This window comes from Eutrema salsugineum, unplaced genomic scaffold (genome assembly GCF_000478725.1).
Source record: "Eutrema salsugineum unplaced genomic scaffold, Eutsalg1_0 scaffold_9, whole genome shotgun sequence".
Classification (NCBI taxonomy): domain Eukaryota; kingdom Viridiplantae; phylum Streptophyta; class Magnoliopsida; order Brassicales; family Brassicaceae; genus Eutrema; species Eutrema salsugineum.
In genome coordinates, this window is record NW_006256342.1 from 5,803,410 (window position 1) to 5,827,681 (window position 24,272).

At 32.5% G+C, this 24,272-nt stretch overlaps 2 protein-coding genes across 2 annotated transcripts; both read left to right on the forward strand.

The window, feature by feature from the left end:
- The first annotated feature begins 4,065 nt into the window (after window positions 1-4,065).
- Window positions 4,066-5,625, forward strand: LOC18008943 (zinc finger protein JAGGED). Its single transcript, XM_006391073.2, has 5 exons — window positions 4,066-4,244; window positions 4,329-4,423; window positions 4,616-4,744; window positions 4,975-5,059; window positions 5,161-5,625. Coding segments are annotated over exons 1-5 (762 nt in total). The 5' UTR covers window positions 4,066-4,242; the 3' UTR covers window positions 5,612-5,625.
- Window positions 5,626-15,854: 10,229 nt separating this feature from the next.
- Window positions 15,855-17,657, forward strand: LOC18009209 (probable xyloglucan galactosyltransferase GT17). Its single transcript, XM_006391074.2, has 2 exons — window positions 15,855-16,854; window positions 17,198-17,657. The coding sequence occupies exons 1-2, from the start codon at window positions 15,881-15,883 to the stop codon at window positions 17,598-17,600; spliced, it is 1,377 nt and encodes a 458-aa protein (XP_006391136.1). The 5' UTR covers window positions 15,855-15,880; the 3' UTR covers window positions 17,601-17,657.
- Window positions 17,658-24,272: the final 6,615 nt, after the last annotated feature.

The window sequence follows — 24,272 nt, forward strand, 5'->3', positions numbered from 1 at the left end:
TTATTGCTTTAGTTTTTATTTTATGTTTCATTGCGTTTCTAAAATTCTATTGTGTGCATTCAATACATTGGGATAACATTAGTTTTTCTTTTTGTTGACAGTAAGCAGGTTCAAGAGGCCGAGTTTATTTGGAAAGATTAGAAAGTTGTTGAATTAGCTCAGTGGTTAATAATATATGATTGAGAAGTGAGTGCCATATTTGCAATTTAAGGAAACTCGAGGGGAAAATGAAAAAAGAAAGAAAGTTTTGTTATTGAGTTTGTTTAAGCTTTCATATATTTGTATCTTTTTGTTCTAACTTTTCTATTACCTCCCCGAGTATTTCTTGGAATTGAAGAGAAAAAGCTAATTGATTGCTTAATCTCCAGGGAAAGTGTACATACAATAGCATCAAAGATCTTAAAGAACTAAAAAATGTGTTTATGTGCTATGTTATTTTCGAACCATTCGTGAGTGACCATGACATGTATTCGCAATTCTTTTCCAGCAAGTCTCGGTAGTTTCTCAACAAGTTGTATCCTCTACAAATACGCTAGAAACTTATCTCTTCTTTACATGTTTTAGAGAATTATATTAGTTAAATATTTGATGAATATTCGTATAGAAAGATCTAGATATTTATAAGACAAAGATCTGGATATCAAGGTAAATGTTTTAGAAATTAGGATAAGAACATCTAAGATCTTTGTAGTTCGGAAGGCTGTCACTTACTCTTCATCCTTTCATGTGTACAACTAAGCAAAATAAGTATAATCAAAGCAATTCAAGAGAAATAATTAACAAAGTGCTCTATATTCATAAGTTATTTGATTATCTCTTAAATTTCATTTTTAAACATTTACCTCTCTAAAGTTCTGCAAGTGTTTTTACATCATGTATTCGATTATTATATTGTTCTTTTCGTTGTGCGGTGTACAATTCATTCGCGCACGCTAGCTACCAGATATAATACAAGTTATATGATAGGGACGAGAAGAACCAATCGATCATTATGCTGCTACTATTATGGAGTGTCGATATTGAATTTTGTGTAACTTTCATTTCATTTCTACCGTTAAAAGATATATCAAAATTGGTGTATAAAAATTAAAAAAGAAGAAAGAAAATGTAAAAAGAAAAAAAAAGTGAAAAAGAAAAAGAAAGGGGAAGGACCACGTAAGGGGAAAGGAGTAAAAAGTATGATTGTCCGAAAGAGAGTTGCAGATGTTACATGAAGAGGGAGAGATTGCAAGTCCTAGCTTACTAGCCGTGACAGTCTTCGAGTAGTAGTGTGGTCCTTCTCTCACCTGATCCCTCTCTCTCTCTCTCTCTCTCTCGATCCTCATCACTTACTCACTCTGCCTTTTTTCTTTTATATTTTGTTTTGTTGTTACCATTCATAAATTAAGTACTATGCAAATTCTCAAGATCTTTCGTGCCCCATCCTTAACACTTTAATTAATCACTCCCTGGCTCGAATTTGTACTCTTTATATTCATATATATTTATACTGATTGTACATTTTCTTAAACTCGAGGGATCACAAACCATAATCAAGTTTAATTCCCTAGGTTGATAAAAATCCGTATATTTTTGTTATTAAAAACACTTACATTTTTCAATCACGATTGAAATCACAATGAAAACCAGTTTTATAATGATGTATTCAACTATTACACCACTATATATATATAGGTTCAGTTTTTGTTGTTGGCATTAAACATTTGTCGACAACCAAAATTCTTATTATGTAAAGGGGGCACCAAAATGTGAATACAACAGATTTAGAGAAGAAAAAAAGTTATTATTATGGTTACATTATGCATACTTGCATAAACCATGGATATATATCTATCCCATGAATAATGCAAAATTAAGTAGAAAAAAAAAAGTAGAAACAAGTTTTTTCTTTTTCTTTTTAGAACCAGTTTCCACAGTAATTGTGCCAAACCGGCCAAAAGATGGCGACTAAATTGCCAAAATCACGACAAAGAAAAGATATTGGTAGCTAGTGTCGACTATGATTGGGCTTCGCATTGGTTTTGATTTGATGAACTCGAGATTATCAAAATCTCCGTCCCGTCAACATTCATACTGCTTATTTACTAGATAAACATTACGCCGTGAAATAACGGTGTTAGGCTTGACTTTTTTTTTTTTTTTTTTTTGACAACAGGTGTTAGGCTTGACTTTTTGGACATATATATATATATATATAATTCTTTTTCTTTCATGTAGGTCGGCACGAGCATACGTTTCTCGAGTTTTTTCTTTCTTGAAGTTTTGACCTTTAAAGAGCCACTTGACACGTGACTCGCACGCTTCCGTGACTGTGAAAACATGAATACGCTTAGGTTTATTCTTCTCACCAGTGGACTTACAAGTTACAAGTAGAGAAAAAACGTAACACTAGTTTACTTTAGTTCTTCAGTTAGTTTTGTGGATGGAGTTTTACATAGCATCAAGTTTTTTTGTTTTCTTCAATCTTCATAAGTGTATAGAAAGCATTTCCATGCAGACCAGATCTATAAATCACACCCGTAAAGGAACCAAAGTCCTTGTAAATTTTGTAAGCAAATTTGGTTTGAACTCCATTTGTATAGCAATGATAATTATTTATAGTCTCCTTGAAGCATTTTCCTCCTCATCTAAAAAATTTCCCTTCAATATTGCTTTCTATAACATTCAGTTCTATCTATTTTAATTAAAACAGATATCCCTAGTAAAGACTCATCTTATATTGAATGAAAGTTATGAAAGTTGTTATAGATCTGTAAGATATGTCGTCTACTATATCGTTTGGTGTGGAAAGGACCTTGATAGCATTATAATGTTTTAATTTGTATAATCAACAACAAGATTAAGCAGTTAATTTGGGGAATAAAAAACTCATGGAGAGTTAAGGATAATAGAAGACATGCATATCCAAGTTAGATCACAAAAGAGCCTAATAATTAGTTATGTGATAGCAACACTTGCATGTCCCATTTGCAAAACCCTAGGGTACAAAAAAACAATTTGAAAGAAAATTATATTTTGATGTGGATGCCCCAGGAGAGGCCTATTGCCATTACATTACATCTATAAATGGGGGACCATTACTAGCTAACAATTTTTCTTACATTTATATACAAATATTTATTGTAAAACTTCTCAAAACGTATTGTTCAAAGCAGCAGGACCATAGAACTAGCCATGTCTCGGATTGTCCTTAAAAGTATAAAATCTATTCTCTTTTAGTTACTTGTTCTTTCCTCTGTGTGTTTAAGTGAGGATCACAAGTCCATCAAGGACCATCTTGAAGTTGCAAACTATTCATGAAAGATTCTTTATCTAGAGACAATGATTCGCTAGATGTGTCTTTCTACATTTAATTCATTGTTGAGAAAGTACTACAATTGTTTCTTTTAAGACGCTCTATATTATATTAAACCTAATTAAATACAACGTTTTATCACCAGTGAACTTACACTTTAACGTCTCATTTTCATAATGTGTGCGATTTGGAGGTTTATTAAATCATGAGAACAAGTTATAGACTAACTCTTTTTTTTTTCAGATTCTCTCAAGACTCATGATAAGATATCAGAAAATAATACAATAATTTTCTTTGATGATAGTAACAGCTTGGTTACTAATGTCGTTAAAAAAAAAACTAATGTTACCATTGGGAATAATTTCAGGTTGATCGAAAGGCGATTTATGTAGTTTATTTTGATTTTCACCATGAAGATATATACACAGAAAAGGTCCAAAAACTCATTAATTTCTTAAAAATAGTTCTTAAAATATTAAGTATTTGTCTTTTTTAACATGAATTAATTGCAGAGTAATAGGGTTCTAGGCTAGTAGCCCTAGCATCTCCTTTCACTCAGGAAATGTCCCTCTCATCTCTCTCTTTCATCACACAAACACACACACACACAAACACAAACCACAAACACAAACACAAACACTTTCTCTCTGGTTTAATTAAAACCCCTTAAGCCCACACTACCTCTATCTTTTTAAGGTCACGAGACCCACTTTGCTTATTTAGTTTCCACACGCAGAGAGAGAAGAGAGAGATGGGAGGGTTTGTGGCAGATAAACTGATAGAAAACTTTCGAGCCTCTCTTCTTTAACTTTTACTACTCTCTACGTTTTTCTCTTCCTTTATTTTGTGGTGCAGCCTCCAACTGAAAGTCCTCTATAATATATATTCTCAATTATTATAGCTCTTCGAGAGAAGTCTTATCTCAAGCCAATCTCTCATTTCCCACTATGTATATGCCCCACAATACACAACACCAATTTCTTAATTATATCTTCCAATTTTCTAATCTTATTTTTAATTGAAATTTTGGCAGGAGGCATGAGGAGAATTACTTAGACCTCAACAATCTGCCAGATGATATTTCTAGAGATGCCAATAAGCAAGCCCTCGAGGAAGGCTCTTCCTCTGGTATGCATATCTAAAAACCCTAAATACTTTAACGATATACAAATATATTAAAAATGGAGACATACACTTATAGTCGGAAAATTGAATTTTAAACGTTATCTATTTATATTATTAGTGCCTATAATGGTAATTAAGGTTTGGATTATTTTTTGGTGAACTTGTTTAATGTGTGGGGTTTTGGTTGGTAATTAGGTCAAAGAAAGAAGAAAGGAAGTAAAGAAGGGAAAGATGAGAGCGGGAAGGTTTACGAATGTCGATTTTGTTCACTCAAGTTCTGCAAATCCCAAGCTCTTGGTGGCCATATGAATCGCCACCGACAAGGCATGTTTACTTAAACTTTCATATAATCCACCTTTCATATTCACACTTTTTAGTTCGTGCAAATAAAACCCAACTTTCAAAAAAATTGTCTTTGGTAAATGATTAATGTCACATCCATACTTTGACTATACAACGTTATAACTTATAACAATATAGAAAGTAGCTGATTTGCATTTAAGACTTAGTTTAATGTCCTTTTTTTTCTTTTTTTTGGTTCTATAAACTTAAAGAGAGGGAGACCGAGACATTGAATCAAGCTCGTCAATTGGTCTACCGTAACGACACCTTAACCCCACCTGGAATTACGCCATTTGGGTACTCTTTCTTCCAAAATTATAAAACAAAAATGTTACTAAATGTGATTATATAATGATCATCATATAAATGATGTGATTATATTTGGAATTATTTGGCAGTTATCATCATACCACGGATCCAACAATGTACCGGTCGGTTTACTCATCACCAATGCTATATACCGGAAACCCCTCGGCAAACTTGGTTCCCCAACCGCTTCAACCGCCATATCCATACACTTCAAACCAATACTCTCCTCACAGTCACATCAACGATTACTACTTAAGCCAATCTTTTCGAGGCAGTAGAAGCATCTCTCCAAACCCTAATCTCCCCACCACCACAACCGTTAATTACATGGCCGATGGTCCCGTGGAGTCGAGCTACACTTGCGTTGGTGCACCCATTGATCAGACAGGTTTTCCTAGCCGTGGCTCTGCCAGCAGCATCCGTGCGGCTCCGCCGCTCGAACCGCCACATGGTCGTCGTGATGGCGACGGTTCAAGGCAGCCTTTGGATCACTCTCTTCGAGTACCCATTAACCGGTTTCAAGATCACCACTCGCTCTGAGTTTTAATATATTTCCTCAGCTTTTCTTTTATCTTCTTGTAATAATTCAGTTGGATCTTGAATTGTCTAAACGCGCATGGATCCTACATGTGTTATTACAAAATGGCCCGTCTGTTGTCTTTTTTGTTGTTCTTGTCGAATTTTAGTTGAAATAATTAATTATTAGGATCTAATGAATCTTGACCCAATTTGTTTTATGTGTTTTATTTATTAAAAATATTTTTAACATTATGATTTCATTGATTTGTCTTGTGCTCGATTTTAGTGCGGAGTAAATAAATTATCGTACTGAGTCGCAGATGCCAAATGATGTTGAATCAACTCATTTAAGAGTAAAGTTAACAAGTTAGAAACTAAAAGGGACCATCATGGAGGTGTGTACTATTGGATATAAATTAAAAGGTGAACGTTTAACAAAGTTTCTATTTATGGATACACAAGGGAAGTGATTAATCTAAGGAAAAAATAAAGCTTTTGCAATATATATTATATATTTGAACAACGAGAGGACAGAGGAACCGGACAAATGAGTCAGAGAGAGATAGGGAAAGAGATATTGTGTTCATAGTATATGATACAATGTGTAGTGAGATTGGAACAGCCTTTATCTGAGCTCATCTACAACTCTCAGCTACTTTGGCCTGAAGCTAGCTTAGCTATATGTGGATTGGGGATTGGAGGGAATTGGTTTGTGGGTTTTGGTGGTTGGTTTGTTCAAAATCAAAGATTAAAAAGGATGTTTCAAATATATATAACATTTTATTGTATATAATGTTATAAAAGTGTAGGCAGGAAGTAACTAGATCCAGATGGAGACCGTTAGATGCCAGCTGAATTCCCCTAACTAGTAAAACTTCCCCTTCGCATATTCTGCTGCAGTCTAGTTTCTATCAACTACTACTTCCATTTTCTTTTCTTATTCTTTTTAAAATAAATATATATTTCTTTTTCTTTGTTAAAAAATAAGTTTCGTTACAACAGTAATTATTTCTATATGAAACCTACTAAAAAACATCTAAAGTTAGATTGGAAAACAAATGCTATAAAAGTTCTTTAAAAGGTATGGAAAATTCCTATCACTCAACCAATTATGCACAATATATGAAATGGTGATGAGAAAAGATTATTAGGTTATTAACAAAATTATTACTTTTAATTATACCGGTTGAGTCTAACTGGTCAATGTCACTAAACAAATATTTTATGGTTCGAAACTAACTTTGTAAAATTACTTATATGCAAAGTTTTTACGAATTATTATTATTATTATTTTTGTAAAGCAATTGACAAAATGAAGGGACCTTTTGCAAACACTGAAGGAATCAGATACAGGCGATAGTAAAGTATGAGCAAACTGTATAACAAAAGAAATAAATGTTGGACAACACAATGATATATAGTGTACCTGGCCTCGTTTATTATTATTTTGTGAAGAAAATCTTTTAATTAAATTATTTCCTTTGGATGATGATAAAGAAATAAAGAAAAAGTGATGATTTCTAGAAGTTACATGAATTAATTAATAAGAAAATGCGTACATTGAGACATTTTATACGGGGTCAGGGGGCTATATGCTTACACTGGAGAGGCAATGGCCTCGAGCATATCTATCGCTTCTTCTTATTTATTCTGACCAGTTACAGCTACATTATAACAACGTACACAGAAAATTATACACATATATATATATATATATATACATTATAACAACGTACACAGAAAATTATACACATATATATATATATATATATATATATAGAGAGAGAGAGAGAGAGAGAGGTTAAATAGGCGAATATCTCTAACTTGATCTGCCCAGCAAAAATTGGGTCAAGCCTCGATATAACATGTTTCATTGGTTTTGTGATGTCATATGGGTTAGCTAGCAATTTTAAAGTGTACGGACGCCTATTTGAAGAAGCATAAATATGTAAGTAATGGAAACAACAGGGATGGGTCTCTACGTACGAAGTAATATGTTTGATGCGTACGAATCACTCTCTGTCTACGTACTGTATATGTGGTATACAATGATACACATATCGAAATTAATTACTTAAGTGAATATGTATACTACGTGTACGTACTATATAAGTAAAATCTTTTAATATGGTGATTATATATTGTAACATAGTTCGCCATGTGAAATAAAATCATACAGTCTCGGGTGGTTTATGAATTAGGATCAGGTGCAAAACGTGCAAAATCATCTAATGATATATGTATAAGAGTAGACTAGTGTTACCGTGCTCAATTTCTATTGGTTTGGGTCAAACTGAATACTTGAAGAATAACATAATTTGATTGATTCTTTCTTCTTCTTCTTTACATTCCTATTTTTTAGTGAAGTCCGTAACATTGACAAATTCGATTTATGTTTTGCATTTTTTTTTTCATATTTAATGATTTCAAGGTGTTATCCAATATGTTAGGACCAATTGATTTTTTTTTTTTTCTCATTGATTCCGTTTCCCTATGACTTGAGATGATAAAAGCAACAAAACTGAATATGACTTGAGATGGAAGGTATCACATTAATCAGCCCCCAAATTTTAAATATTTGTCTCGCTATATATAGTTAACCCAAACCGGTCTATCAGTAGCCCGACCTGATTGGACATTTTTCTTATGTAGCTTCGGCCGATCCTACTTATGAATTTATTTTATTATTATATCACCCCTTTGTTTAATTCGTGATTTTATTCTCTCCGGTGATGTCAACTCCAAAGTATGTTGGTGTTGACCAAAGAATATTAAATAAAAAAAATGTTGGACGAAAGAGCTGTGAATAATTCCATGGCAGTGCCGTATAACAAGGCAGCTATTACACTTTTAGGCTGTCATGTTGAAATGCATGAGACTTTGAGTGCATATTGAAATATAAGATTTGGAATCAATATATAATATACTATGCTATAACCTTATTTCCACATTTTTTTTGTAACAAGGGTTATTTCCACACTTATACTGTCATATCTTCACTATATTCTGATCACCCCACAAAATTTGTTTTTAGCAACTTAATTGGCCAATCTCAAGACACGATCTATAATACGCTGTTATATCAATAAGTTGGATCATATATAGTTTCCTAATACAAAGTATTCTCATGGATTAGCCGTTTGTAAAAAAAAACGGTATGTTTAGTTTTTTCTTATATTCTTTTAGAACTTACAATTCTTACTATAAGTAAAATGAAAACGGTGATTACCCTTACAAAAAAATGAACAAATAGGTGTGATAATAAAATAAAAATATTTCAATGAAAAAGAAGAAAATAGAGAAAGCTAAAAACTGGAAGCACGAACGTAAGATGTGAACAAGTCACGGTTAAGACAAAGAAAAAGAGAGAGAGAGAGAGAGAAAGAGAGAGCAATGTAAAGACAACTTTAACTAATTACAAATATTTCGCATCGCTAAAGCCAAAAGGCACACACGCAGAGACAGATCCGTCAAGCAAAAACGTTTTCGTCCCGTACCTTTCTTCCGATTTATCTCGGGATTCTACGTCCGTTATCCACCACATGTACATGTATAAGTAAATATATACGTAAATATATAATACGTATAGATAAATACATATATGCAATATGTATAGAAGTAGGTATGATTTGTGCCTAGTGATAGGCTCAGAACTACACTAAAAATGTTGCAGCTAACTGTTAAATAGCAATCAATCTACACTGCCATCGATTCACAGCACTCTGGACCGTCGTGCAGTCCAAGAAACAGAAGAATGTTTAAAGTTGCTGCTGCCTTAATGTTTGTTTTTCTCATTTGCATTTACATTTAAATTACATGCATGTTATTTTCTCTCTTATTTCTATGGTGTAATTAATTATGATAGTCTCTTATTGGAAAATTGTTTATAAGTACATATATAGTCACGTGGGACTTCATCTTAACTTGTAGTTCTAGTGGATGATGGTATCATATATATAATGTAGTATTCATATATATTTTTGAGTTAAAGTTTGAAGTTAAAAAGATCGAGTTGTTGTTATCATTCTGAGTAAAAATATTTATTGATGTAACTCAAGATTTTGTATCTTTCTGCTTCTACTGAAGCTAGGACTAGAAGTCTAGTAGGAGCTAGGTTATGCGTATAGATATATACACCCTTATCAAACCGTACAATAATCTTCGTTTTTTTTCTTCTTAACTCAAGTACAATATCACTTATAATTATATACGTGATTTTATGTTATTACCAATAGCTATATAAGAAACAATGATGAAAAATAATGTAAATAACAGTGAGGTACGTCGTAGATATTATTATCAGTCGCAGCAACATTTTATGTTATTTACCTATACCTATGAATGATATGAAAATAGGAAAGAAGAGATTTTCCTTTTTGATATATAAAAAATCTGAAACAGTTATTATAATAGACCTATAAGGCTATGGTAGCCTTGCCGCATGCAACCATGCTACTCTATTCCCCTTTTACCCAATCAAAAAAAAAACCAATGCTAGTTTGTTTACTACTATTAATTAGCCTCATTGTTTTTTATTCCCTCTCATTTGTCTTCTTCTGAAACACACGGAAGAAGTCTCATAAAACAACTTCCTCCATATATATGTATAGCCATACCATAATAGATGAAAAGGAAGTAAAAACTTTATGTATTCGAGTTTTACTTGCATCAGAAATTAAATTAAACAGTTTTAATTGTCTTGGTTGTTCAAAGTCTACCAAATAAGGTATTATCAATATAATTTAATAGGCTAGTGATGCAAAATCACAAGACTCAATCTTGTTTAATAATACCTACCAAATGAAATATACTCAAACCCATTATTTTTAAGTATTAATATTGTCGTATGTATACATTGACAGTATATAATGCCTCAAATTATAGTCTCCACGCATAGGGTTTAAAATTTTCATTACGTTTATATATGAACGAATATAAAATTTTTAATAAATTTTAAACCACATATGTATGTATCTAAATATTCATAAATCATACCTTATTGTTAAATTAAAATATTGCTGGGAGTTTTTTTTTTGTTAAAGAGAGACTTGTCATTAGTTCTTCGAACACTCGTAAAATTAAGTATTGGAACTATTGAGCAAAAAAAATCCAGTATAAATAGTTTCGGTACGAAAGAAATTCTATTAAAACTTGAATATAAACCATACATTAAAGTGTATGTCCCATTTTATATCATTTTTTTCATAAATGCTAAAGGACTCTAGGTATGGAAAAACTAATGCTGGACTTGTCTTTCTATATTGGCTCAAATGATGGGTATGAAAATATCAAAGTATTGTCGGCCTTATCAACTTAGACCATCCACAACCCTGATATTCATGGTGGAGTTCATCAGAAATTTTTAATAATATTTTTGGTGCGAGAAAGAAAAATAAAACTGAACCAGAAAAATTGCTTCCCATAATAAAAAATTAACTCCCTCCAACAGCCAATACGCGTGTGCCACGTACCGTTGAACCTCGACAATACAAGTTCGTCCGACTCATCTCTTTGAGATGGTATCAACGAATATATGGGCCAAAATGATTAAAACAAATCAAAAATATTACGTTGGGCCCTGCTTTTGATACTGCATTGTGGATGGTCTTATGAATTCTTTAACACTCAACAGTAGTAAGAGCATGTCCATTGGTGAACCCCTCTTAAAGAGGTTCATCAGATATTAATTTTTTTTTTTAATTCAAAAATTAAAAAAAAAACTTTCGCCTAATGACATCTTGCCACCTGGACAAAATTGGACGAACCTGAGGTCTTCAGGATTGTCCTGATGAACCGATCCTTTCCATATAAGCATTATTTCTTTTTTTTAATCAAAACTGCTTATGAACTCGAGCCGAACTCTTTCTCCAATCCCTCAATGGACATGCTCTAAGGTCCCAATTTTTGGAAGCCTGAAGAATGGGGCTTTATGGGATTATCACTATTTATTAAGAAAAAGGCATTCTTCTTTCTTCATGACAATTATTGGTTGTTTATCATTGTCATTAATTAATGAAATTAAATTAAATCAGAAATTAAATTTTATGTATCCTCAAAACTCTAATGAAAGCGCGCAAGGCCTATGGGCCTAAAAGGAGAATTTGAAATTGAACCAACAATGAATTCCCGTAGTCCACTTGAGAGAAGTCGAGTCGCAGGAAACTTGATTTAAACAAACTATTATTTGGACATGGATTATAGAATTATAATCTTAACGTGGGTTGTTTATATGCAGTAAGTAAGATATCGAAATATGAAGAATGCATTCATAATTGTTGTGAGATAAGGAAGTCAGAAAATTTTGAATGCTTCATTGGGTGTTTTGAGGATAAAGATAAGAGGAAGGGAACACTGCATGAGATGATGAGAATGTGTTCCAAATCCTCAAAGATATGGAGATTGTTGTTGCATCTACCATAGAAATCAATCTTCTTCTTAGTGATTTGAGCGATGAAATATGTTATATTCTTAGTATCACTTATTCACTTATCACCTTGAATTAAATGGGAAACATTATATAAGAATTTTGAATATTATAATAAAATGACAAATCATATGTTATTGAGATGCTCGTACTGGAGCTACAACAAGGAGAATGGAGTAGCCTTTTCTTTTGGAAAACCAGGTGTAGCTTGTGGTATTTGATGATTGATGAATTTTATATATGTACAGATCATGTGTTTGGAGCTTCACTGAAATATTTTTTTTCTTTTTGTTGTTGATATGTGAATTTACATTGACATAGGCTTCGAAAGATTTCTATTTTTTTTGGAAATTTGTTTAGATTTACTATCTTGATTGATAGCCAAAAGAAAAAAAAAACAGGATTAAACATATCGAGATGCTGAAATAAATCCTTTTATTCATAAATATCAAACATACATAGATCCATTTACACTTGTACAACACCAATACTAACCTAACGTCCTCTTACTATTTGGACAAGTATTTGCACGCCACTGACTAAACAATGTAAGTGGAATGCATGTCCACATGGCGGTTTGACGGCGGATTTAAAACGCCACCTAAAGACGATTTTTGCAAACAATGATCATATGATAAAGAAAGATAATTCTTGGTTAATTCCATTCGCTCCCCTAGTTTTTGTTTTTCAATGTTAGTGTCGGTCTAGCAGAGTGTTTTCGCCGCGTATTCGCCAATAGAACATTCCACTCAAATTGTCCTAAGCAAATTGGACAAACGTCTTTCTCTTTCCCATGCATAAATAAGAGGAGCTAACTATACTATTTGATGCTCATTGTTAGATTTTTCAGAATCTGAGTATATAATAATTATCATCATCATATTCACCCAAACAATTATTACCATTAGACAAATTTGGGCCTCTGATCTCAATGCCATGCCTAACTTTCTTTCAGTTTTCATTTTTCAAAAACGATAAACGGCTAAATGCACTAAGTTAATATAAAAATGTCATTTTATATTTGACAGAATGTACACTAGTATGACATATTTGATCAATTATATTACTTTTTCATAATTTTTTGCTTATCTTTTGTTTATGTTTTGTTTATGTTTTGCTTATATTGTAATTATTTTATATTTATTTTTACCAAATTATTTTATTTATTCTTATTTCATATATTTAGTATTTATTATAATAATAGTAAAAATAATTAATTAAATAATCAAAGATGAAATGAAATAACTTTATATGGCTAAATAAACATATATTATCCAAGTTAATTTTTTTTGTGTTGATGTAGACAAAGGAAATTGTACTATTATATATATATATATATATATAATTTCTTGACAAAAAGTATTCCTTTAACAAAAAAAATTCCCAATAATATTTTAATTAACAATAAGGTATGATTTATAAGATACACTAGATTTTAACCCCGTGCGTCGCACAAAATTTTTTTAGTTTTAATCTAGGTTGCATTAATTTTTTTGTTTAGATATAATTAGTTTTTGTTATTTATTTTTTTTAATCAAAAAATTGTTATCATGTTTTAATTTTAAACAGTAAAAATTTGTATATTAGTAGAATAAAAGTATGCGTTAATTAAGTATACATTGATCTAATGTTAATTATAAATTTTGTTATTATGTGAATTTAGATTTACACATAACTAATCTATATATCTATGAATTTGCTAACCCAATAATTTTCAATAATTTGAAATTTAAATTAAAGATGAACTAGATTTTAGGAAACTTAAAAATATTTAAATTAGTAATTAATTTTTGGAAATTAAATATAAATATAAAATAAAATATCATAAAAAAATTTTGGAAATGTTTGGAAGCAAGTACTAAAAGTGCTTCTGTTTTAATATAATAGATATGTGGTTCATGATTGATATGATACATTTGTGGTTTATGATTTATACGATAAATATGTGGTTGATGATTAATTAAAAGTTTATGTTCGTCCATATATAAACGTAATGAAAATTTTAAACCCTAGATTAAATAGTGTTTGCTTAGATCAAATGTTAAGATAGTATTTCTTTCAAACTAATGCATGTAAATATTTGTAAGCAAGAGAAATTTTTAATTACCTTTTACAATTACAGTGGAAACTTTAAAGCGAGAAATCTGTTTATAACAATTAAAACGTCTCCCAATTAATTAAAGCTAAAACCATTGGAATAGAAAATTATAGGGAACATGGTAAACACTCGTAGTTTTCCTTTATTTTGGATTTGTATGTAAAAGTTTCTTCTAACTTTTTACCAAAAAAAAAAAAAAAGTTTCTTCTAATATGGTATTATGGTAGTCAGTAGTCACCAATATTTGTTTCCCAAATTGTTATTGTATACTTTACTACAGATCTAAACTCATGAGTCATGACATTAGTCCATTCGCATTTCGTTGTATTTTTCTTTGCCAACCACCATTTGTATTTCTATATTTCCCAATAGTGGAACTGTGGAAGTTTCCTTGATCACGTGATTGATCATGTGTTTATTATTGTTTCAAAACAATAAGATTTAGAATTCGATTCTCAAAGGATATGATCTCGTGAGTGTTAGAGGTGGGCTTAGCATCCCAATTAGCTAAGCCCATCTTGAATAATAAGGCCTATATGGATTAGTTTAACAAAAGTTAAACCAAAGTCAACGAATCCAGTCAGCTTGGCTTCGTCCAAATCGTCATCATCACGACGCAAATCTACAATGTGTGGAACCGAGCAGAATCTGAATCTGACACATGTAGAAGCAGTTCGTTTACAGTGGCCTATCTGCGCAAGTAGCTCGGCGAAGGACCATCATCACTCGCTGCAGAGTGGTTCAATCGTGCGGCTCGAAATGTCATATCCGCAGGATGTGCTGAAGCTGCCACGTCATCTCGGTTTGGAGGAGACTCGTCTCTCAACCCCCGCTATAAATATTCCTCATAGATCATTTATAAGTGGATCCGAAATTTATTACACTCTCTCTCTACAAAAAAACTCTCTTTATCTGTCAGACTGAATTCTTTGTAATAGTATTTAGAATGTCGAACTAAACTCTCTTCAGACTTAGTTCGAAATTCTAAATATTCTCTTTTTTATCAGATCGCATACGGTACCAATTTGATTTCTTTTCCTCTTCCAAACCGATCTTTTTTATTATACGGAAATCTCGCCCCAAACTTATTATTAATCACCCCTAATATCTCTTAAATATACTTAATTATCTCGAGGATCAACAATGAGTTCATCGTGAGTATCTTTGTAAACAGGTAAAATATTATTTGTAGAATCATATATGTAACTGTTTTTATAATTTGTAATAGAAAAAAAATGATACCGTATTTACCACAATAACAAAGTTTTATATTTTTGTATTGGTGGTGAATGATATGAAGTTTATTCATATATATTAATTCATCAAGATTTCAAGTGTTCAAAAAGTGTTTTACAATATACTTAATTTGGACGGATCAAAAAATAAAACTTAAATGAATAACAAAAATAATTTTACCGAAATTTAAACCAGCTTTTTAGCGTTTTATTTCATGATTATGCTGTAAAAAAATACATTCATCTGAACATCTCCACTAACTTTCATAATAAATAATTCAACTATTCAATAATTTCACTATTAATCTAAAATACAGATCAAGCCCATTATTTCCGCGAATAACGCAAAGACAGTATACAAATATTCTGTGTTTGCGATTTCTTTCTCTTTCATTCAATTAATATAATCCATCTCATGTTCACCGTCAAAGTAACGCTCAAATTCCATTCAATATTTAATTTGTCACTAACTTCTTGTCCATTTTCACCTCATCTCTAGCTCCTCTCTCTCTATCTCGCTCTCTTCAGTTGCCATGTCTTACACTAAGAAACATGCCAAAATCGATCAATGGCCAGAGAAAGAAAAGGAGAAATACACTAAAAACAGAGAAACCCTAAAGCTGACAATTCCAACTCTTCTTCTCTTCTGCTCCGTTTGTCTCATCTTCCTAATCCTCCTTTTCCCATTCACCTCTCCACCACAAACAACATCATTTCCAGCCTCGTCACTCCCTCGCACGTGCTTCCAAAACTTCACCGTCTACGTCTACGATCTTCCCAAAGAGTTCAACACCAACCTCCTCCAAAACTGCCGACACTTGAACATCTACACCGACATGTGTCCTCACGTGGCCAACAACGGTCTCGGCCAGCCTCTCCGCCGCGACAGCAAAACGTGGTTCGCGACGCACCAGTTCATAGCCGAGATGATCTTCCACGCACGTGTGGAAAACCACCCGTGCCGCACTTTAGAGCCAAGCAATGCCGACATTTTCTACGTTCCCTTTTACGGTGGGCTCTACGGTTCTAGCGTGTTCAGAGAACACAACCTAACGAAGCGCGATGAGGTAGCCGTTAGATTAGTCGACTACGTGAGCGGTCAACGATGGTGGAAGAAAAGCAACGGTCGAGATCATTTCTTGGCGATTGGGAGAACAGCTTGGGACTTCATGCGAGCTAGTGACGAGGCAGGCACTGACTTTGGAGCAAACACACTCATGGTAATGCCACGTGTCATGAATATGTCGGTGCTGACCGTGGAGAGGCAGCCGTGGAAAGGTGACAATCAGTTTGGTATACCGTATCCTTCTTATTTTCATCCGTACACGTCAGCAGAGATGGTGACGTGGCAAGACAAGATGAGAATCGTCGAGAGACCTCACTTGTTTAGTTTTGTCGGTGGGCCGAGAAAGGGCTTGGAAAAAGCAGCGATTAGAGACGAGCTGATCAGGCAATGCGCCGGCTCGAGCCGTTGTGAGCTTCTAAAGTGTGAAAGTGGAGGGACCAGGTTAGATACTTTTTTTTTGTAACCTTTATAAAGTTTGACAATTATAAGTTGTTTATTTATTACCCTGGACCTCAATTTCAATATTGAAGGGGTCCATAATCATCAATTTCAATACTATTAACAACTACTGCCACAATAGGTTACTTTATTACATTACATTTTCATTGGTTAACATTTCCAAATTATTCAACTAGAAAATTAGTTGTGCAACAAAATCCCATGTGTTTTGTGTATCCATTTAGATTGTCTTCATTAGAAAATGTTTTAATCTGATTCACATAGCCCAATATACATCTTTTTGTTCAGCCATTTCTTCTAACCATTAATTATATGGCCAATGTAGGTGTCACGATCCGATGACGGTATTAGGAGTGATGGCTCGGTCGCGGTTTTGCCTACAAGCACCAGGGGACTCGTTCACGCGAAGGTCAACATTCGATGCAATGTTAGCCGGGTGCATACCGGTGTTTTTTTCACCACACACCATGTATACTCAGTATATGTGGTATCTTCCTGACGATAGAAGAAGTTACTCGGTGTTTATGGACGAAAAGAATAGCACTCAGATAGAACATGAGCTTTCGAGGATCTCGGATAGTGAGGTGGTTATGTTGAGGGAAACAATTATAAATTTGATCCCGAGCATGACTTATGCGCATCCAAACGCTACAAACTACGATTTGCTGGATGCTGTTGATGTAGCTTTAGAGGCACTAGCTAAGCAAGCAAGAGGCAAGGTTGTGTAATTATTGTAAGCCCTATATTTTAAATATTTTTTTGGATATAAATAATTGGCAGAAAAGACACGTATGTCTATGAAAAGAAGTTGTTCTCATCTATTTGGTTAAAGAACTAAACTTATCAACTTGCATCTCATAGTCTCTAGCGGCATTTAGAGGTCTAAAGATGTGTTTGGTCACTGTAGCCAATTGCATCGTGGCTGGCCTAGATATACAGAGAACAAAGAAGACATCAAATAGGAAGTAATAAAAATGCTATAGAATAAAGCGTTTTGTTGAAAGCAAAAGTGCCATTTTTGGAAAAATCTTTGTTTTGGAAATATTGTTGACATCAAGATTAGTACCAACTTCAAGACTAACAGCTTTTCTTAAAAAAGTTGCAAGAAATATTTTAGATGTGATGAGTTTTCAGCACAAATATACACTAATCAACGCAGAAGGAATGGTGAGTTATTTAGGAGTATTATGTATTTATTTTTGCTAAAGAAGGAATTGTGAATTACAGGAAGACAAAATACTGGAATTCAAAAGAACTTCTAATTTCCTAATGAAGAAATTTAAAGATGCCTTTAAAAGACTACAAAAATGATAACGAAATATAAGAGCACTCGATATATTTTTTTCCTAGTGGAAAATCTTCCTCTTGTTTTTTGTGAAATCTTTACTTTTGAATATTCTTAACTCATTTTAGCGGATATTCATTGTGGTTCCTTGATGCTTGTTTGAAAAGCATGAATTAATTTTATTTAATTTGGTCTGACTCATAAAATTATGGAATAATTAAAAAATATAGGGAAAAAGTTACTATTATCCTCTTATTACTTATATTTTAAAAATTGTCTCCTTAATACTTCTACTAATTATTTAATCTTTTTTACCCTTTAAATTGAATTTTAACATAATCATAAAAATACTTTATACCAAATATAATCAGATTACATAAAAATAAAAAAAATAAAAAATAAAATGTACCCTGACCCTTGTAGAATTCACCTCTTATTATTGTTGACTTCGACGAAAGAAAAAAAAGAGACAAACTCCGATAACTTTTCTCTGGTTTAGCCTTAGCTGGATCTGCCATCTATTTTGACTCCGGTTAATCAAATTAACCGCCGTCCTCCTCTTATGTCATCTCCCTACTCCTTCTTTGTTATTTTGTTTCATTCGATTGAATTGTTAAAAAAATTTAATCACAATTTGATTTATGTTTTCTGCAGCCATATTTATTTTTGGGGATAGAGAATGCCGCCGCCACTGTATCAACTGATAATTTCAAGATAATCTATTGATTTACAGTGTTTAGTGTCCACTAACTTCTAATGATTTTGAATTTGATGCAGATAAGTTGTTTCTTATGAAATCTTTGTCTTCGACATTCTTATTTGTTTTTGCAATTTGGTTTATGTGTGTTTGTTGCTTAAAGCTATCTTCGAGATGAGATCATACTGTTGCTTAGTTGTAAGAACTAGTTCTTTGTAAACAACAGTTTCTGCGTTGTTATTGCCAAGATAAATTATTTGATTGTGGACATAATTTTGTTTTCTATTGCTCTATGTTCCTTGTTTATGTTTGCTTGGAAACTATGTATATGCAAAGTTTGTCTTTTTCACCTCTGAGTTGTACTCTTTGGGTATCATTTGTTTCTGGTTGTAGGGTTAAAACCGAAGTTTATTGTAGTGTATTTTTTTCTTTCCCAAATTTTTATTGCACTGCTGAAAAAGAGAGGATAATATGGTTTTTGAATCGAACTAAGTGTATGCATTTTTATATTTTTCATTGTTTTGATAATATATTGTAAATTATAAGCCGTTGATGTGTTCCAGCACATAATGTATATGCTTATTTGCAGATCAAAAGGCCTGAGAGGTAACAACTACAGTTCAATCTTCTAGGTTCTTAAGTTAAATCCTTCTCTCAGGTATGTCTTCAATCTCTTTCCTCTATGTTGTCTTTGATTCTTTTATGGTTTGAAGCAATGTCTCACTTTAAAGATGTGTGTTCTCTATGAAAAGCATTTTCTTATATCAATTAGTCTATTTTGAGTTTTTTTTCAAACTATTCATGCTTTTTCACAATTAAACAATTGTTAATGATGTTGTTTTTCTAATTTGCAGGAATGGATATGGAATTGCTTAAATGATTTTTTTACGCCAGGAAGTGAACCGCAAGTTGAAAAAATTAACAACCGCTGCACATTGTCGATCCCTACCCAGGTTGAGACGTACCTCAAATCTGAGTACGAGAAAGTGTTAGAGAGATCTGGTATTTGGTCCGATTGTGAAGATTCATCGAAATAGTTTTGGATATTCGACGAGGCTGATCCACAGCTTTATGTGCAAACAGCTCATGACACCTTCATACCTATGCGTAATCAAAAATTTGATTGTTTTAGAATTGGAAGTTAAAGATTTCCAATGTGAGTTTTGAAAGCTTCGAAAAGTGGAGTGTTAGAATTGGAAGAAATAAGAATTGTGTCGCTCAAGATGGAGCTTATGCGTGACGTAATGGATTTGCTTAAGTGATGGAGATGCAATGATGACTTTCTTGTTTATTTAGTTTATCTTATAAGTATATGATTGTATTTTGAGATTTTGTTTGGATTATCTATTTTACAACTATTCTGAAAAAATATTAATCGGTTGCAATGAACAGGTTCTGATAAAATTAGGTAATAACTAGTGTAATACTGTTAAAGTTCTAATAAAATTCAAACATAATGTATAAGAAAAACATCATTTACTCAAACACACTTTTTTTGTACACAGATTCATCACCAAACAAAAAGTTCCTCCAAATATTTGTGTTGGTTCTTAAGGTTTAAACACTTACAGCTATTTGTTCAAAACTTCTAGATTTTTAACAATATGGATAAGTTATAGTGGCAACAACAGTTTCAATTCACTATCTACTATGAAAATTTTCCGTCTTCTTCTAATATATGTTGAACAAGAACTTTGAGAGGGATGTGATACTATGATGGTGTAGGGGAAACAATAGTGCAAGATGTTGTAGAAAGAATTCATTCTCTGTGACATGAATTAAAGTCCAAAACAAATTATTATGGCATGAAGATAACTTGACTTGTACATTTGGTAAATTGTAATGTGCGGTCCAATTCAGATCATACAAAAATCAACAAAATCATATATTAATTTTTAGACAAAAATATACGTCCTTTTTAAATGAAAGATGATATTTAACATAAAATTAAAATTAAAAAATGTTGTAGCATGTAAAATATAACGCTTTCCAAAATGGAGTTTTGTAAGTTTCCAAAAAGGCAATTTGTGCCTCTCTTAGAAACTTACAAAACTCCAAAATGGAAAGCGTTAATTTAATTTATGTTAAAGATCATCTTTCGTTTAGAAAGTACGTACATTTTTGTTTTAAAATCAATATATTAGTATGTTGATTGTCTTATGATCTTAATCGGACTGCACATTACAACTTACCAAATGTCCAAGTCAAGTTATCTTCATGCCATAGAAATTTGTTTTGGACTTTAATTCATGTCATAGAGAATGAATTATTTCTACAACATCTTGCAATATTGTTTCCCAACACCATCATAGTATCACATCTCTCTCAAAGTTCTTGTTCAACGTATTTCAGAAGAAGACGGAATATTCTCATAATAGATAGTGAATCGAAACTGCCATTGCCACTATAGCTTATTCATATTGTTAAAAGTCTAGAAATTTTGAACAAATATATGTAAGTGTTTAAACCTTAAGAACCAACACAAAGATATGGAGGAAAATTGTGTTTGGTGATAAAATTGTGTACAGAAAAAGTGTGTTTGAGTAAATGATGTTTTTCTTAACTCATTTTGTTTGAATTTTTTTTTAAAACTATAACATTATTACACTAGTTATTACCTAATTTATCAGAACCTCTTTATCTTGTTTAATGCAATCGATTATTTTTTTTTCAGAATAGTTATAAAATAGATAATCCAAACAAAATCCCAAAATAAAATCATATACTTATAAGAAAAATTAAATAAACAAGAAAGTCATAATTGCATCTCCATCACTTAAGCAAATCCATTATGTCACCCATAAGCTCCATCTTGAGCGACATAATTCTTATTTCTTCCAATTCTAACATTCCATTTTTCGAAGCTTTCAAAACTCACGTTGGATATTCGTGAGGTTGATTTTCCATGGTTTTGGTCCTTCTTTAACACATCCATACCTATGTATAATCAGAAGTCCAATTGTTTTCGCTGAAGATGTCCTACCGATAGTTTTTTTAGTAAAAGGAGCACATGTATGTTCAGCCACATACTTGTTGATTTTGAAATACGTTGAGCCTTCTAAACATTTTGTACGAACACTCCATTTCCACACTCTACCTTTCGGCGTATTAACCAGATTTTTTTTGTAATCAAAGTTATGCTTCATTGCGCATATTTCCAGAGTTGCCTTCAAATAGTTTTGCTTTAAAAAAGTTGTCCCTTCGTGACATCATCCAACACCGAGATCAAATAGGCCAAGTTGAAACAAACAGTCTCTCATGGAAACTTACAAAACTCCGTTTTGGGAAGCGTTACCTTTTGCATGCTATAGAATTTTTTTTCTTTTAATTTATGTTAAAGATCATCTTTCGTTTAAAAAATATGTACATTTTTGTTTTAAAATCAATATATTAGTATGTTGATTGTCTTATGATCTTAATCGGACCATGCATTACAACTTACCACATGTCCAAGTCAAGTTATCTTCATGCCATAGAAATTTGTTTTGGACTTTAATTCATGTCATAAAGAATGAATTCTTTCTACAACATCTTGAAATATTGTTTCTCTACGCCATCGTAGTATCACATCTCTCTCAAAGTTCTTGTTCAACATATTTCAGAAGAAGACGGAAAATTTTCATAATCAAAACTGCCATTGCCACTATAACTTATTCATATTGTTAAAAGTCTAGAAATTTTGAACAAATATATGTAAGACCTTAAGAACCAACACAAAGATTTGGAGGAAATTTGTGTTTGGTGATTAAATTGTGTACAAAAAAAGTGTGTTTGAGTAAATGATGTTTTTCTTAACCCATTTTGTTTGAAACATTTTTTAAAACTATAACATTATTACACTAGTTATTACCTAATTTTATCAGAACCTCTTTATCTTGGTCAATGCAATCGATTAATATTTTTTTTCAGAATAGTTATAAAATAGATAATCCAAACAAAATCCCAAAATAAAATCATATACTTATAAGAAAAACTAAATAAACAAGAAAGTCATCATTACACCTCCATCACTTAAACAAATCCATTACGTCGCATAAGCTCCATCTTGAGCGACGCAATTTTTATTTCTTCTAATTCTAACACTCCACTTTTCGAAGATTTCAAAACTCATGTTGGATATTTGGTGAGGCTGATTTCCCGTGGTTTTTGTTCTTCTTTAACACATTCATACCTATGTATAATCAGAAGTCCGATTGTTTTCGCTGAAGCTGTCCCACCGATAGTTTTTTTTATTTGAAGGATCACGTGTATGTTCAGCCACATACTTGTTGATTTTGAAATACGTTGAGCGCTCTAAACATTTTGTACGAACACTCCATTTGCACACTCTATCTTCCGGCGTATTAACCAGAATTTTTCTGTAGATTGCTTCACATCATAATCAAAGTTATGCTTCATTGCGCATATTTCCAGAGTTGCCTTCAAAGTTTTGCTTTAAAAAAGTTGTCCCTTCGTGACATCATCCAACACCGAGATCAAATAGGCCGAGTTGAAACAAACAGTCTCTCATGGAAACTTACAAAACTCCGTTTTGGGAAGCGGTACCTTTTGCATGCTATAGAATTTTTTTTCTTTTAATTTATGTTAAAGATCATCTTTCGTTTAAAAAATATGTACATTTTTGTTTTAAAATCAATATATTAGTATGTTGATTGTCTTATGATCTTAATCGGACCATGCATTACAACTTACCACATGTCCAAGTCAAGTTATCTTCATGCCATAGAAATTTGTTTTGGACTTTAATTCATGTCATAAAGAATGAATTCTTTCCATCATGTCAAGAGTAAGATGATTGACCGAGTGAGAGGAGTGCTCAGCGTGGTGGATTACTTGGTTGAAGTCACCATTGACCATCACAGAGTAGAGTTAAGGGACATACTATAATGTAAGTCGAGGATGTGACACCAGAGGTCTGATATTGTCTCTCTCAAGTTAGCAGCATAAACGGCTGTGTAGATGAATTGATGACCGCTTAGGAGGTCTGGTGGATGAGAGAAACAGATCGGGGTGCTTCCATATGAGAATGATTCTGCCATCAGGTTCAGAAGCATGGTTGGACAAAAAATTCCAAGATGGGCAAGTAATAGACATTATTTGGTTTAGGTTATGTTCTTTTATATGGGTTTCTAAGAGGTTTCCAAAAAGGGAATTGAAAGAGTTTAGCTGCTGCAAAAAATTCAAATGCTTATCCGGGTAATTTAAATCTCAGATATTCAAAAAAAAAAGAGTTAACTATCATTGGGGTGGAAGCAGGTTCTCTTCTGAGGGGTTCCCTCAGAAGGTAATGGATGATGAAAAGAAGAAGAAGAGGATTCCAAAGGTAAGTCGGAGTTTTTAGTAGGTATTGGAGAGCTGGATTTAAAAATAAGGATAAGCTATTTACTTGGAGATTTTTTCTCAGGTTCAGGTCGGGAA

Bases quoted from the DNA above. Each gene is read 5' to 3' on its own strand.
- LOC18009209 (XM_006391074.2), top strand. From the start codon at position 15,881: ATGTCTTACACTAAGAAACATGCCAAAATCGATCAATGGCCAGAGAAA. The intron at 16,855-17,197 runs GTTAGATACTTT...TGGCCAATGTAG, and splicing joins TGTGAAAGTGGAGGGACCAG to GTGTCACGATCCGATGACGG.
- LOC18008943 (XM_006391073.2), top strand. The intron at 4,424-4,615 runs GTATGCATATCT...GTTGGTAATTAG, and splicing joins CGAGGAAGGCTCTTCCTCTG to GTCAAAGAAAGAAGAAAGGA. The intron at 5,060-5,160 runs GTACTCTTTCTT...ATTATTTGGCAG, and splicing joins CCTGGAATTACGCCATTTGG to TTATCATCATACCACGGATC.